This window comes from Zingiber officinale, chromosome 6A, assembly GCF_018446385.1.
Source record: "Zingiber officinale cultivar Zhangliang chromosome 6A, Zo_v1.1, whole genome shotgun sequence".
Classification (NCBI taxonomy): domain Eukaryota; kingdom Viridiplantae; phylum Streptophyta; class Magnoliopsida; order Zingiberales; family Zingiberaceae; genus Zingiber; species Zingiber officinale.
The window spans coordinates 82,118,073-82,131,220 of NC_055997.1; the positions used below are offsets into that span (position 1 = coordinate 82,118,073).

The window sequence follows — 13,148 nt, forward strand, 5'->3', positions numbered from 1 at the left end:
TATCCAAATTAAATAATCATATTTATATAAATTAATACAAAATACTATTTTATATATAATAATTATATAAATTAACTATTTATTTATTTAATTAATTAGAATATCAATTAAATATTAAAATAGTAAACAAATACTTATTCTTTATTTAATTATTTATTTTTCATATTCAGGTTGAGAATAGGAACATAGAGAAAATTGGGTCTGGTTCTGTTAGGCGGATTCTTTATTCTGTTTGTGTAGTAATATATGTGGGGATTCACCAATTGCCATCCTTATGTAGATGATTCGCCCAACTGCTCTAAGTTAGCTTCAATATTGCCCAAACTTAGTGACTCCATACCATTTTGGTAAAATCAAGTTTGTTGGCTGTTAACAAATGACTTTCCATGTCAACTAAGCAATCGAATAATTCTTTTGAGTTTGATTAGCTACTAAAGCTGTTTGGTTGCATTTATTTTATCTGACATTTTCATACTTGTTAGGCCGTCTTCTTTAAGTACTATTGGAAAAACAGTTCAGTTCCTGAAAGTTATATCAACTATTAAGTATATTGGCAAGTTTATTCAAGGAAAGCTTATGCTATAGTTTAATTTGCTTATCTATGGCTTTCAAATATGAAATAACTCTGGTTGCTTATGCAGATGACATATATTCTACTTTGTATAATATGTTTGCATCCTGTTGCCTGGATTTCACATAATACTGGATTCTGTATTATTTCTTTTCAAATTTTATGCTTTGCAGGGACATCTATCTCGAAACATGATTCTAAAAAAGTGAGAGAGCATGCTCTGTCTTTTCTTGTTGAAGAATTGAAGGTGACTGCACATCTTTCTACTGCTTAAATGCAGATTTGGTTTTTGCATGTTCTATTCTTTTAGTCTGATTTGCTTATTTACCATCTAGCTCATGCTAGATTGCATTAATTGTATCTTTTTATTTGACGCGTTAAGTTAGTATTTGCTTATGTGAACCACTCTTATTGAGGTTCTAACCCTTGGGGTAGTCTCATCATGTGCCTTACAGTGCTAATGATAATAATCTGAAAGAAAAATATTGACTCTCATTTACTCTTTAGTAACAGCAAACGTTTCTTTAAAAAACTATGCTGATAATCTCATCACGTGCAGTATTGACTCTCATTTACTCTAAGCAACTTAGGGTGCGTTTGGTTTGTGCGTTTTTTATTTTCATTTTCTGAAAAACGCGCGTTTCTGAAAAATGGTGTTTGGTTTGCATTTTTTATGTCTGTTTTCTAAAAAAATAGATAATATTTTCTAAAAAAATAGAGAACGTCTTAAAGTCATTTTCTATTTTCTAGAAAACGCGCGTTTTCCAGAAAATAAAAATAGAAAATGTGCAAACCAAACACACCCTTATATTTTAAAATTTTCCATTACTAGATAGATTAAGAATTTCATTTATGATCTAATATTAGATTCAATTGTCTATTATCTATACACAATAATGTTATGCTTTTAAACATTTCCTTATCAGTTTCTTGTTACCTGTAATATTAGCGTTTAAAGAACTCATAATCAACTCAGCTAACAAACGAAATCAATGAACTTAAATATATTATTTTTAATAACTTTATAAAATGTTCAATAAGCTCATAAGTAAGCATATGCTTGAATATATATATATATATATATATATATATATATATATTGAGATTAGTTTGATAAAGCTCGGGCTTAGTATTCTTTTTAACTAAACAAATCAAACATTGAGAAAAACAGTTCAATTTGTTTGAGTAATTTTGGTGGTATCCTAAGGTTTCTCTGTCGTCTCTTTGACGAAGGTTAGAAAATGACTTCCCTGTTTGCATGGATGACGTTGCAATATTGACCTTGTCAAATTTATTTTTCAACTCTTGCATTGTAAAATTCTCTGCATATTATTTAGGTTTTGCTTATTTGTGCAATAACTTGACATGCTAATGTTTATCTGAGTTAGAACCTAACTCTGCAATAGTTGCTTTTTTTCCCCTTGTAATATATTTTTGATTGGTGGTTGAACATTTATAATTCTGACTACCTGTATTGTAGAAATGTTGCTTTGAATGCTGCATCCTTGTATATTATAGCTAAATTGATGTAATTGATGTGACCTAACTCAAGATTTTAAGTTTACTTGAACTATAATTAGACTATATGAAATGTAATGTAAAAGTGCAGGTGATTGTAATTAGGAGGACTCCCGGCCTTGTGTGATTATTACACTTTAGGCTAAAAGAACAATTATATAAGAGCGATTCAAAGTTGAAACAATCACACTTTTGGATAGTTAGTTAGGAAAACAAAAACATAGAAAATAATGGATTCTAGATGAGGAGCTGATATTAGTTAAAGGTGTAAGGGTTAGAAGGTGAACAACAAAAACATTAAATAAATTGGTGTTAGTATTACTATAACCTTGTATTGTTTGCATTGTGTTTAATGGAGAATAAAATCCATGTAGCTGACCTGAAATAGTTGAGATGGCTTGGTGATTGTTAATTTAATATGCTCTCTTTGAGCTAATATTTATACTACTATGTGCTGTGCACTTAATTTATTTCTTGTCATCTTTGAGGTAGAGCATAATTTCCTTATCAAATTCTTCTTGTCAATGTTTGTGGATCAGGGGAATTTTATGTGCGTTCTTCTGCTTCCTGATGAATTGGAAGTTTTGTAATCTTTATACCGGTTTATGCAAGCAATATCTGTAACTTGGTTCTTTGCTTTTGTTATGATAGGTGTGTAACAGCACTTTATTCCCCTTGCAATGGACTAAACTGGAAAGCTATGGCTGGGGTGATGATGCAATGACTTGCAATATGATTGTCACAGAAGAGCAGTTTGGTATCGAACCTTTCTGCATTTCTAAAGGTAACTATAGTTGTGTTATTTGCATTCTGACTTTTAGTTTTCCACTGTAATTGATTTTTTTTCTTTTCTTGATACTTATTAGTGGAATCGTAGCTTGAAATCTCATACCGTACCGAACGAAACAGTCGAAATGTATTGTTCCAGTAGATTACTGACACTCAATACCTCTTGGCACAAACAATGTCTCCTTCCCATGTTTCATCTTCTTCTTGTTTAACCTCCAATTCATCACTGGCACCATGCATTGAAACGTTGGTACGTCAACGAAATAGTATGGTTCCAATAAAAATTAAAACTTAGGCATGGCTCGAGATTTTGAACCTTGGGTGGAATAACCTTTGATTTTGGTCAACTCATAAGTTGATCTTTGACAATCCAACTAAGAACTCTTTCTCCTCACTGAGAACAATATCAAATGCTCATTTAGCTTGTAGAAATATTTGATTTTGGTCAACTCATGAGTTGATTTTGAAGTTGGAACGAAATTGGTATATCAAGATAACTATGCCACAAAGAAAAAATCTCCCACAGATTAATTAAAGGCAAATTTTATAGATCAAAAGCTAAGCAATACCTCTTCTGCAAACTTTAAGGTGCTGAACCAAAATTAAAACAATTATCCAAAACCAATTTTTAGCAAATCCAAAAACTTATAGGCCTAATTTTCTTTTTTGCATCAAAGTTAACCTTGAGTTCACGATCAAGATTGCCAAATTAGTGTTTGTAGCATGAAATATTTTTGATAATTTGAATTGTAAATTCCATGATGGTTTCACCTTTATACTGCCATTTCTCATTTTAGGGAAATATGGATGCAAGAATGAAGGGTTTGAGTTCCTAGCACCTACTACTAGTAGGAACGTTCTACGGGTTTTACGTGCAATGCAACTTTCAAAGCCTGGTCCGTAGCATATGGATGTGTTAAAAACGTTACATTTTATTACATTTCTTGGCATGAAATCTAACTGACAGTGATGTTTACCAGTGCTGTTGGAAGGTAGTCCTGGAGTTGGAAAGACTAGTTTAGTTGTTGCATTGGCTGAATATTCTGGACACTCTGTGGTGCGAATCAACCTTTCTGAGCAGGTTAAATGAATAGTTTTATTGTTGGAATTTTTATCATGGGTAGGAAGGATGTACTGTCTTATCTTGTTGCATATTATCTTGATGCAGACTGATATGATGGATCTCCTTGGCTCAGACTTGCCTACTCAGAAGGACAATGGCATGGAATTTTCTTGGTCTGATGGTATTCTTCTAAAGGTTGGGATAAACTTCTTGAACTTTATCCCTTTTAATATGTACTATTGTCAATATTTTACTTAGTAAGGCCTACACTTTTACAGGCTCTGAAGGACGGTAGCTGGGTTTTGTTGGATGAACTTAATCTTGCTCCTCAATCTGTGTTAGAAGTATTTTCTATACGACATTCCATTTATCTTCTATTGGGTATATTATTTCTTTTTATTTCTTGATTAAAATTGTTGGATCACAGGGTTTAAATGCCATTTTAGACCATCGTGCAGAAGTCTTCATACCTGAGCTGGGTTTGACTTTCAAATGCCCTCCTTCATTTAGGATTTTTGCATGCCAGAATCCTTCACATCAGGGTGGTGGCAGGAAAAGTCTCCCTAGATCATTCCTGAATCGCTTCACAAAGGTAGTATTCGTTAAATATGCCATTTCAGTATGTCGTATGTCAACATCACTATATTTATTTTTCCCATAAAAAATTATTCTTACTTTGACGAACCAAATCCTTTACAGGTTTATGTTGACGAGTTAGATGCTAATGATTATCTTTTCATCTGCCGATCACAATATCCATCAATTCCCGAAACAGTTCTTTCAAACCTTATTTGTTTCAATAAGCGACTCTTTGAGGATACTATGATTCATCAGAAGTATGGTCAGGAAGGTTCTCCGTGGGAGTTCAATCTGCGTGATGTTATCCGATCTTGCCAAATTATAGAAGGTGCATACCCTTCTTCAAACTTACTTTTCATAAGATAAATTACAATCCATGATATTGGGCTGTCTTACTTTTCTTGCTAATGATGTGAAATTGATGATCCAACTATTAGGTAACCGAAATAAAGTCTATATGGACAGCTTCTTGAATATTGTATATCTTCCAAGGATGCGAACTGTAGCTGATCGTCATGAAGTTCTGAAGCTTTATGAGGAGGTGTTTGAGCTCAAGCCATCTGTTTCTCAGTTTCCTAAAGTGCATGTCAATCGTGATTATCTGATTATTGGAAGTGCTTGTGTCAAAAGAAATTATTTCCAACCTTCTAAATTACTGAAAAGCCAGCTAAATATTCTACCAGGACTGCTTCATAGCTTAGAAGTTGGCCTCCACTGTGTTCAACAGCAATGGCTGTGCATCTTGGTTGGGCCATATTCATCTAGGAAAACATCCCTTGTACGTTTGCTTGCTCATCTTACTGGAAATACATTACACGAGTTGAATCTTTCTCCTGGAACTGATGTCACAGATTTACTTGGATCTTTTGAGCAGTATAATTCTTTTCGAAATTATAAAGATGTCATCACACAGGTTGAACATTACATTGATGAGTATGTTAGTCTAAAATTGGAGGAAGATTGGAAAGCTTTAATAAATCAGAGGAAAGATCTAATTTCTAAGTGGTTCTCATTCCTTGCTTCTAGAAACAAAAATTATTCTTTGTCGACCTCATTAGTTCCACCTATTCCAAAACAAGGATATTGTGATTGCCTCCATCTATTGATTGAGATTATTGAACTTCTTCACCATGTCAATGACAAGCTATCTGTTTCTTGGTCAAAAGATGACTTGAAGAAATTATGGACAATTACTTCTGGCATTAAGAAAAATACATCTTTGAATTCATCAGCGAATTTTGAATGGGTTTCTGGTCATTTGATTAAGGCAATACAAAATGGAGACTGGGTTGTTCTTGAGAATGCAAATCTTTGCAATCCCACGGTTCGTTTCAATGCATCATTTGCAATTCTTTTAATTTATTTATACTTATCTTTTCCCATATGGTTCTCCATTTTCCTTTCAGGTTCTTGACAGGATCAATTCTTTGTTTGAGCCAAATGGCTCAATCATAATTAACGAATGTGGGCTACTTGATGGTAAACCAATGGTATTACAAGCCCATCCTAATTTCCGAATGTTCATCACTGTTGATCCAAAGCATGGTGAAGTCTCTAGAGCCATGCGCAACAGAGGAGTTGAAATATTCATGATGAATCAAATTTGGCTGCCTAAAGAAGTACATCTGGAGAGTGATAGAGAAGATGTCAAAAGGTTCTTAATTTTGTCTGGCATTCCTTACAACAAGTTGGTTTCTGCAATGACTGAAGCACATATGTACCTTACAAAGGAGGGGTCACGCCTAGGTATCCGCATCACTCTTCGTGAGCTGTCACGCTGGGTTCAACTATTCCAGCAGCTACTTTTGATGGGCAATCAACCCAAATGGAGCCTCCAGCTTAGTTGGGAGCACACTTATTTGTCATCTTTTGGGGATGATGAGGGAGTAGATGCAGTTATGAAAGCGAAATTTTCTTATTTGTCAGATACTAATTGGTTTGTGTCAAATGAAATACTAGGGCCTTCTTTGCACTTGCCTAAGGGTTGGCCATCTCCTCTCACATTAAGATGTGCAAAATGGTACTCAAGAGAGACATCTACAAGAGAGAGCTGTTTGTTTTTGGAATTTTTATTATTTCAATCTGCATCCTGTGAATTCCAAACACATGAAATGGTTACAGCAATTCAAAGTCAGAAAATTCACCCATCGATCATACCTATGAATATGCTCCGTCAATTCTTATTTCCGGATTGTGTTAATGAGACAAATCTTGGGGCTCAAATTAGTATCAATCAATTTGACTTGACTCTTATCAACAATATGCTTTTCTTTGCTGCAAACTGGTCAATTGAGCAGGCTATGGAAAGTGATACTTCCTTGTATGCCTTACTATTCAAATGGTACGGGTCTCAGGTGCAACAATATTGTCAATATTTTAATTCTATCTTGAACATTTTTCAGAGTGAAACAAATCATTCTATTTGGAAATGTATTTGCAAGTACTGGAAGGATGTGATATCTTATCATAAGATTGATGTTAGATCGAGGCCTCTTCCAGTGCTTTCTCATGAGGTGGTGAATTTGGCTTCTCATGAAATGCTGAAGGATTGCCAAAAAAGTCTGTGCAGTGCTGCCGATTCTGTAAGATTGCTTAGCCTTACATATAGGCAGTGGAATATGGAATCAGATTCTTTAAGCCAATGTGAGAGTTTGCAGTACCCTGTGTTGCCTGTATTGAACTTTTTGGGACGTTTGGAGAAAGAAGCACTTGAACATATCTTGGAGTCACATGAAGTTCAGCAGATATACACTGAGCTTATTGAGTATCACATGCTGTTTTGGCAAAATGTTTTCTCATCTAATCATGATTTGTTATCAATAACATGGAGCTTCCTGAGAAGAGAAATAACAAAATTGAGGCCTCATTTCCCTGAATGTGTAGATGCTGTTCTGGTATGTGATATTAATGCATGGTTTCATATTTAGTCCATGATTTTCAAGGTCAATATTAAATTATAATTTTTGTCATGTTTATTGATAGGTTGAAATGAATAATATGCCAATTTGGGATTTTGACATTGAAAAACATGCACTATGGCTTTATGGAGGCCATCCATTTTTTCCAGCATCTAGTGATGTGTATGATAAGATGCAACAACTTTTTACTTTTTGTGATGAGGTCTGGCTGAAGGCTAGGTTAACAAACAACGGTTTTGATGGTATGTTGTGTTGGTCGATTAATTTTTTTGGAAGACATAGTAATAGGGATAATTTGCATTTGATTTTGCAGATGATAAGCATATGATCAACATTATTCTATCATCTGATTTGGAACTGAAGCAATTGGCTCTAAAAGGTGCTGCTAACTTTTCTTTTTTTTTTGAAGTCATTTTTTTTAACAGTGTTTGAATTTACTATTTTTTTTTTTGTTATTTTGTTGTTTGAAGTACCTTCCTGAAGTTGCTATGCCAATTGGCACATCAGTGCCGTTTTTTGATTACCTATTATCTTTTAGTTATTAACTAGTTTTAGTTAGTAGTCCAACTAGCATGTTTCTGTATTTAACAACTGGTTGTGAATTTGCTTTGATAAAAAAAGTTTCTCATTATGTTTAACCTTTTCAAGTGGGTTTAGCAATCAAGGATATCCTAGATGCGAATGTTATTATTTTGAACTGCATCATCTTCATTTGTTTAAAGAGATTAATCATGTAGTTATATCTTAATTCCCATTTCAGCTCTTTGCATGTCATCATATCTGGCAACGAAGGGTGTTCAGGATGACATCAACATCCTTTCCAAGATTGATGAACTATATCAGGTATTTACTAGCAGTGTTTTACTGAATTAAATATTATTTTATTATTAAATAAATTTTACAGTTTTATCATTTTTTTTTTGTTCAGGGGCTCACAGGACAGTTTGAACATAAAAAGAGAAATCTTGAATTGACCTTTAGTTCTACAACAACCATTGCAGCTCTCAAATGCTCTACTGCTTCTTGTTGTACATTTTGCTTAGAGGATTTATGTCAGCAATCAGATTTTGAAGAGTGGTTGTTAACTGTTTCTTTGTGTGATGTAACAAGCTTTTTATTTGATTTAGAGTTGCTCTCCAAATTCTCAAAATGCATGCTGGCGGATACTTCTGAACTTCATGAGGTTGGTTACAATACTTCATTTTGTATCTATGTTCTCAAATTTCATCTCAATCTGCAACTGGAATGTTAAAGCAGAATCATCCCTCTGTAGTGAATTATGCCATCAGCATCAGAAGCCTTTATGTATTTAAATTGTTCTACAATAGTCAAGCTTTGATTTTCATAGTTCCACACTATATTTTGTTTATATGCGAATGATTGCTTCTTTCGTGATGTATTTAAATGCCAAAAGTATCACAAATGAATCATGACAAGGTTTAAAGTATTGTTCTATATTAGAGCTTTTATCTTCAGCCAAAACTGTACAGTTTCAGTACCGCTGTATCAACACTTGAATTCTTTCGACATGCTTTACAGGGTTCTGTGATTAACTGAATAAGTTTTAATCTTATAACCCTTGTATATCTCAAATATAAATCTATAATAGTTATAAAATGGATAAACTTAAAATTAGTGCAACGTGTACTGGAAAAAATAAAAAGAATCTCGGCTCATGGAAATATTTTTCCTAATACCAAAATGAGTGCGGTGCATTGAATGACAACATTAGTTGTAGCATCTTCTAATAATTTTCCAATATCCATATTGAATTGATTTCCGCATATATAAATATATTTGGTTAAGCATTGAAAGTTGGACTTAGATTGACACAATTGAACATGAAGTTATATGTACATGATATAGATACAACTTGGTTGCTCTGACTCTTGCATCACTCCTGTTTTACTACTATTGTTTTTAGGGTTGGCGTATCTCCTCTTCTCTTCCATCTTTCATTTAGTGTTCCATCTCTTTGTGAACATTAGACTGAATTGATGATGAATCATGAAAAGAAATCTTCCTATCTAGATATGTTCTAAGTCTTTATCTGTTTTGGGTGGTTGCTTTTTTGAAAACCTATAGTGACTTTTCAAAGGAGTTGAGACTGATTTTTATTCAAGCGTGTTAAACCTTATCATTGCCTTTTCAATGTATGATTCTTGTGACAATGTTGTTCCTGCTGGTAATCCTTAATTTTCTTTTCATAACCAAGTTCTTCATTGTGAACTCCTTTGACAATTGCAATTTTAACCTATGGATTTATTGGACGCTTCCTCTTGTAATGAAAATTTTATCTATTACACTAGGTACTATAATATAATAATATTTGAGTATTTTAACGTAACAATGATGATTGCATCTAGTAAAACCTTTTTATCCATGAAGTCATCTAAGCTTTTGAACTAGGATGCGGGGCTTGTTTCAAACTATATAGATCTTTATTTTATGACTAGATCTTCCTTGTAAATTGAGAACCCCTTGATGTATTTTTAAATCTCTGTGAAGTGATGCACTTTTGACATCTAACTAGAAGGAGTGAAAATCCTATTTAACCTCCATGCTCAACAACAATCTGACGGGTGTTAGTTTAACAACGGGAGATATTTCTTGAAACTTATACCTCTTTCTGTTGGACAACCAGCCTTGCTTTGTATCATTATTGCCATCATGTTCCTTCCAAATTTGTTCACTCATTTGCTCTGCATTACCTGTTTTGCACATAGATCAGTCCTCATATTTAAGCCTTGCTTTGTAGACCCTACAATGCTTCAGAATAGCTATCCGGTTCACCTGCTTCAGTTGATAGCGAATAATACTGTGATACAGAGTACCTTTGAGGGGCCCTGGATTCTCACTAAGTTCTCGTCAGTTGTCTGATTCTATCCCAGTTTGAGTCTTCTTGAGCTCTTTCCTATACATTCTTTTTTGAGATCTCATCAACTCAATCTGTCGCAACGGTAAAGTTGTTGCCATGTGACCAAAAGGTCACGGGTTCGAATCCTGTAAACAGTCTCTTTTTTGCAAGGTAAGGCTGCGTACAATGGATCCTTCCCCGGGACTCCGCATGGCGGGAGCTTCGTGCACTGGGCTGCCCTTTTTTTTATCAACTCAATCTGTCGACCTGGATTTGCTTACTTTTCTACACTTTGAGATTCGTTAACATCTTTATATTTGACCTTTTCATTGAATACAATGTCGCTTTTCTGCTTCTGATGATTTTTATTTTAATCATCCTAAAATCTATTGCCAATTCGTCTTTACCATATCCAATGAAAAAAAATACTCTCTGGATTTCTGATGGACCTTCCTTGTTATTGAATCTACATGCATAAGATGCTATGGAAGTTTCTTCAGGGATAAATAAATAGTTACCTTATGGATCAGAGTAGGGAGATGACTGTCTAGGGTTGCCAGGAGAGATAAAAAAGAAGTGCCATATAGGTAAAGAATTTAGTGTAGCTGGATAATCTATGAAGATGGTTTTGGTGTGTTCAAAGATGGCTGATAGATTCTAGGAATAAAAATTCAGTTATGCTAGTCCAGTTCTCTTAAATATCTGAATCTACAACGTGAGTCTACCTAGTTAATAAATGTCTGGCTTTATTAGCTATTAGTCTGTGATTCCTTTATCTTGTTGCAATTTTGGTATATCAGATGGCTATGTTTCCCTTTGGAAGAAAAGAAAATTGTGGCTCACAATTATTCTTTACTCATTGTTTAAATTACATGTAGAACGTTGATATTTGGTAGCTTTGTTTTTTTTCATTGACGCACTTTGTCATGTATTCTTTAGCTAAATTTGTCATTGGAAGGACATGGCTTCAAATATGTCTAGATTCAATTAAATTACTTTATTCATAAGTTTCAAAGTTCATACACCATTCAATCTTTTTAAAGGTTAAAGAGGCTGTCTATTTTTACCTATATGTTTGTTTTGATTAAAATTGTTCTAGAACTCATTTTTAAGCATCAGATACCATGGGGAATTAGTTGCGCAATGCAATTTTTTAATTTTTGTCACAATCTAAATCAGGATGCTAAATTTTCAAATAAGATGCTGTTTGTCATTGAAGCTCATATTTCTTTCCTTAATGAATTAATCACTGATTTTACTAAATGCATATTTATTTTCTCCACTAATTATTTGAAATTTTCTTCTGCCTGCAACCAAGGGTTTACTCAACTTGTCAGATTCTCTAGTACATTCAGTCGAATACGCCTTAAATTTCTCATCTAGGCCTCCAATGGATTTCACATCACATCAAACAATTTTATGGATTCTTGATGCATGGAAAACTTTTGATTCAGGTTTCCCAACGTTCCTAATACTTTGATTAAATTGTCCTAGATGCAACCCTGATGTTTCCATTTCATGTTGTCTGATTATGGTATTTTTTTGGCAGTTAATGCAGAACTCTCCATGACGGTTATTGACATGTGGTTCAAATTTCATAGTTTCCTTTGGGGTCTATGCTCAAAAACAAACCTGGTACTAATATAAGTTTCATGGTTTGCTTTGTTATTTTATTTCTCCGATTCCGTTTAATGGCTTGTTATACTTGCAAGCAGATGATGAAACTAGATTTCGAGGAAATATGCTTCGTGCTTCCATCAAGAACTGCCATAATAGACAAGATCTTGTAAGATTATCTATTATTTTTTTAATAAATTGCTATTTTTTCTTTTATAATTTAGCAATCATATGGTATTTTCCTTTCTTTATGCATTTTGCTGAGCAAATTCATTTACCTGAGTCAGTAAAATGATAGGTAATGATTTCCGGTTTTGCTTTGCCTGATACAACTGTAGAAGGATAATATTCTGATCAAGGATTTAACAAAATAGAATAGTAGCCTTTTACAGTTTGTCCGGTGATTGTAGATTGATCAAACCTTACCAAGCATTAGTTTGTTTTAACAGAACAGTATTAGTTTTAAGGATTGAAGTGTAGTTGAGTACCCATACCAACAGCAAAGAATATCATTCTTTAAAATTTTATGATATTTAAGCCTCCTTTACTTGGAAAGTAATAGAAGGAAATGACAAAATAAAAATAATTTCGGTCTCTTTTCTACATTACATGTAAGAATGCCCGAGGCTATTCTGGTTCCTTTCTATTTGGTTGAATGCTTTTCTCCTTTAGAACAAGCACTATTCGATTTTCTGTCGTACTAACATGCATTAACATCTCGATTTTGAATAGGTCAACTACCTGCTATATATAACACTGCTAAATTATCTTCTATTCACTCACTTAGTGATCTAAACTGCACGGACATCAAATTATCTTTACAGTTTTAATCAATTATAAAACTTAGTTGCCCAAGAAATAATTATCTGTTACATCAAAATTAAATTGTGTATAACAGAAACATCTGATACAGCATTCCTATTGGTTGGTCTGATAATTTTCTGAACGGGTATAACCAGTGATGACTCAAATTTCAAGAGCATTGGTCCTAGTCTGTTTATTGTTTTGTTTTTATATCTCGAGGAACAAATTTTAGGACTTAATTTTGATAAAATTTACAGAATAAGTGTATAATCATGATCCTAGCAACTGAAACACTGTTAAATTTGGTATGATATGTTTGAGGATGGTATCAGACTGGAATGGATCTGACCAAGATTTTACTTTGTTATTTGATTACATGCAGGCACACACACACACATGAAACATGGCCTTAACACGTACTTTTAAAACTTT

At 33.6% G+C, this 13,148-nt stretch overlaps 1 protein-coding gene across 1 annotated transcript in view; it reads left to right on the top strand.

Moving 5' to 3' along the window:
• LOC121994987 (midasin-like) overlaps positions 1-13,148 on the top strand; it is a 62,680-nt gene that overhangs the window by 27,490 nt on the left and 22,042 nt on the right. The window contains exons 39-56 of the mRNA XM_042548853.1: positions 171-230; positions 642-818; positions 2,741-2,873; positions 3,676-3,774; positions 3,859-3,959; positions 4,047-4,136; positions 4,220-4,285; positions 4,369-4,533; positions 4,641-4,848; positions 4,958-5,844; positions 5,927-7,414; positions 7,503-7,680; positions 7,752-7,817; positions 8,199-8,281; positions 8,367-8,621; positions 11,614-11,749; positions 11,845-11,930; positions 12,011-12,081. Coding sequence (XP_042404787.1) covers positions 171-230; positions 642-818; positions 2,741-2,873; positions 3,676-3,774; positions 3,859-3,959; positions 4,047-4,136; positions 4,220-4,285; positions 4,369-4,533; positions 4,641-4,848; positions 4,958-5,844; positions 5,927-7,414; positions 7,503-7,680; positions 7,752-7,817; positions 8,199-8,281; positions 8,367-8,621; positions 11,614-11,749; positions 11,845-11,930; positions 12,011-12,081 — 4,349 coding nt within the window. The remainder of the gene's footprint in view (positions 1-170; positions 231-641; positions 819-2,740; positions 2,874-3,675; positions 3,775-3,858; positions 3,960-4,046; positions 4,137-4,219; positions 4,286-4,368; positions 4,534-4,640; positions 4,849-4,957; positions 5,845-5,926; positions 7,415-7,502; positions 7,681-7,751; positions 7,818-8,198; positions 8,282-8,366; positions 8,622-11,613; positions 11,750-11,844; positions 11,931-12,010; positions 12,082-13,148) is intronic.